Genomic DNA, 3,805 nt, shown 5'->3' with positions numbered 1-3,805 from the left:
GGGTAAAGGTATAAAAGTCAACTTGGAATTGAAACAAATAATAAGTGATTTAATTGGACGACAACTTGCGTTTTCTAAATCAATGCAATCACATTGTTTTCTGCCATCTTCCTCTGTTTTATTGTTTTATTATGAGGCCTTACGAACTTCTTCATCGACTTCAGTTATACATGCATCATATATATTTGTATCAACACTCACTAAGTGCTTCAGCAGACCACTATTCAATTGGCAGTTCAAGAAACTTAACACATACAAGAATAATACTCAACACATCCTAGTAGAAAGAAAAATTGACCTCGCACAACTTGAGCAGCATAGGATTGTCCTTCATTGTGTAAGGCCCGACTTGTAGGATCTGATACCTATCCTTTGTGGATTGGAATTTGAATATGAAATATTGTTTTGGGTGCAACATTAAGAACATAATTACAGAACTTTCGTAATTATGTTAGGCTATGTTTTTTATTTTCTACGTAGCTGCATAATGACAAACTTTGTTTTAAAACTTTCTGCATATACTGCTGTCAACTTCTCTGCTTTACCATTTTCTGCCCTGTTGTTGTTCATCCAAAACGTGCCCATTTTCTATTTTATCATTGTTGCAAAGTTGTTTTACTAAATGTTATGTAGCTATTGTTTGTCAAATTAAATATTGGATTCTTGATTAATGTATCGGGAATTTTTTATAATAGTTTTTTCTTATTTCTTGCAGGTTTGTTAGATGTTTTGGGATATCACATGACAAAGATTTAACATTACATTTTCTGCCCAACTTTTGTTCATCCTTCACTGAACATACAAGTTTTGAAGATACACTAAGTCATTAATATTAGTTTTCTATGAATGTTATGCAAAACCTTGAATGTTATCTATGTTTTTTGTTAATTAAACAAATATTAAAAGTAACACCATGGGATGTTAACAGATTTATGGTAATCAATTGCAGTCTTTATTTCTATCGTCCTGCCTCCTCTCTCTATATCATCCTTCTTTTTTGTATTCAGATTTTTAGTGGTAATTAATTTAATATTTGTTGATGAGTTTCTTGTGATATCAATGTTTGTATGACCAGTGGTGGTCAATTAGAGAACAATATTATTTATTGTCTTTAAAGGTCAATCTACGACCAAAATTGTTGCTTGTCTATTATGAATAATCAAGGACTAGAAATGATGTTCTTCTTTAAAGGTATTTTAGGACCAGGTTATTGTTCGTCTTTAAAACTTCTCTAGGACCAGTTTTTTATGGTTGCTAGAGCTATACTAGGAGAAGATTGTTAATGTTCTCTAATGCTATTCGAGGACGAGGTCACACTCGTCTCTAATGATTTATTGGGACCAGGTTGCGGAAGGTTGCAAATGAGGTTTAACGACCTTAATACATATATATAAATGGCTTATTTGAGACTAGATATCTAGTCTCTAAAAGGATTTCACGACCATAAATTTTCTCGTCTCAAAAACCATTCAGGGACTAGTTTTTTCAACTCGTCCGTATTGACCAATGGCGACAGCAATTTCTAGTACGGGTGACGACCAGATTTTTCTGGTCTCAATTGCGCATTTGGGACCAGATTTGCACTTTCAGGGACTAGATTTCCCTTCCTTACAGACTCTTTTTCTTGTAGTGACTTGTTTCAGCTCACTCAAGATCAAAAAGGTCTTTTCAAGGCTTATAATGAGGCTGAGTGTAAAGGTATGATCATTTAGGCTCAGTGACTTCTATCATCATGAAATGTGGTGTGAACAACACTTTCTTTCCTTCTCTTCATCATTCTTATTTATGCTCATAGGTCACCCCATTATTCACTTTCCATGGACTACCGGACACCCCATTTTCTTTTGCACTTTCACAACATTATTTAACAACTTTTTCGTTGTTTTTCTTTTTCATTCTTTTCTTCTTTTTTCTCTTTTTTTTGTATGGAGGTGTTCCATCTATCTCAAAACCATGGGTCAAAGGGGACTTCTTTGCACTTCTTGATTTACCTTTTCTTTTCACCACACCCCCAACTTAGGCTTTTGGCCTAAGTTGGCTATTCACATAAATCACAAGTCATGAGGATTAAGGGTAATGGATCAAGAAAGGTCTCAAGTTTCTTCCAAGAAAAGGGTAAGGCTCAAAAGGTGTTCAAGCGAAGTTTACACACTCACAAGGTAGGCCTAAAAAAAAGGTATAATGTTAAATGATTTCACACTCTTCAAAGTTGCCCTAAGATCATTTCAAGAGATTGCGTCACTTAGTCTACCGCACCAACAGGGCAAATTCTAAGTGTCATCATACATGGTTCACAGTGAGCTCATCACACAAGGCATTAAAACCAATGTCAAACAACACTCTACACTTTTGCTAGTGTGCAATGTTCATCGTAAGAAACTCATTCGATAACCGAATAGTCACAATGAGATGCAAAAAGTTCACATATTGCCTATGCAACTTCATTTGGCCTCATCATAGCCGCACATTCATTTTTGTTCGATTATGATCACTATTCAAGTCATCGTTACTGGTCAAGACCGATACTCAAATTTGCAAGGGAACAACCACATTCAAATACAAACAAGAGGTGGCATAGCATAAAAATTTTCGGAAGGGTCAAAAATCATTTAAAATTAAAGCAAGGAGCCACAAGCTCAATCATCCACAAAAACAGTGCTAAACACAATATAAAGCTAAAAAAAAACAATATATACAAAAAAATAGTCACACAAGGTAGGCCTCACCCCACCACAAAACAAAAGCTATTTGTCCTCAAATGCAAACAATAAAATATCCAAAAGTCAAATATAGATAAGACAGAGAGGGAGGTAAGTAGGGATCATGTCTAAACAATCACTCTATCTATCTGGGTATCAGTGCCCGCTGTAGTACTCTAAACCTGGGTCTCAGAACCCGGAGTCCTCTCAGAAGTAGTGGGTCCACTAGGAGCTGCCATGGACGTCTCTATCTGAGATGTCTGGATCACTGACTGTACAATGGTCTCCTCAAGATCTAGGAAATCTCTTTATATGCTCTCCTCCCTCATCTTGATTTGCTCCTCACTAGTCTCTGCCTCCGAATCATCAGTTGTTGTGCCATCCCTATGTACATCTCCGGTCGTAGTCGGAGGAATTTCTGAAGTCTCAGAGGCATCCACATCATCCACAACATCCAGAAGTGAAGTGACGTCAATATACTTTAGATAATCTACATCCTTCCTTAGATCTGCTACTTCGACTTTCAAAATCGTAACCTTAGAGGTCTCCCCCTGTTTGCTCTCACAAGCCTCAACTCTTGTAGTGAGAGTGTCAATGGAAGTTCGGAAGGGGGTAAGTGCGGTTAAAATTGCAGCCTCAATCATCCATGGCACAACAACCTCCAATCTAGTAGTTCTCACATCAGTCGAATGGGCCAGGTGCCCCATCTTCAGGATCATCGCCTGGGTAATCTTTGCTAGGTGGGAGGAGGTAGAGGCACTCGGGGCCTGGTGAACTGCTCAAACCGGTGAAAGGGGAGGGTTTCCCTCACCCCAGAGTATTTTCCCTTAGGTCATTCTGTAGATAACAACTTCTCCTCGAGGATAGTTCGCAATCCATCACCTTTCAACCTTTTGAGAAGCCTGGGAGGAGGTACTACTAGTGGCACTGGAGCCACAGAAGGTGCCAGAGCTGGCACTGAACCTGCTAGGGTGGAAGCTGAAGGGACTCTAGCTGAGTTAGGGGGAGATCTAGCACAAATCTCAGCCTGCCAGGACTGTAAGGCCTGGTCATCCTTCGTTTCAGAGAATGCTGTATGGGAACCTTCACTATTCGAGTTGTGCTCC

General features: G+C 38.5%; 1 protein-coding gene across 1 annotated transcript; it reads right to left on the bottom strand.

Moving 5' to 3' along the window:
* Positions 1 to 3,007: 3,007 nt before the first annotated feature.
* On the bottom strand, positions 3,008 to 3,406 carry LOC125861480 (uncharacterized). The gene has a single exon (XM_049541366.1). The coding sequence runs from the start codon at positions 3,404 to 3,406 to the stop codon at positions 3,008 to 3,010; it is 399 nt and encodes a 132-aa protein (XP_049397323.1).
* Positions 3,407 to 3,805: the final 399 nt, after the last annotated feature.

This window comes from Solanum stenotomum, chromosome 4 (genome assembly GCF_019186545.1).
Source record: "Solanum stenotomum isolate F172 chromosome 4, ASM1918654v1, whole genome shotgun sequence".
Taxonomy (NCBI): Eukaryota; Viridiplantae; Streptophyta; class Magnoliopsida; order Solanales; family Solanaceae; genus Solanum; species Solanum stenotomum.
Note: the sequence above shows the minus strand (reverse complement) of the source record. Positions and strands in the feature narration are given on the sequence as shown.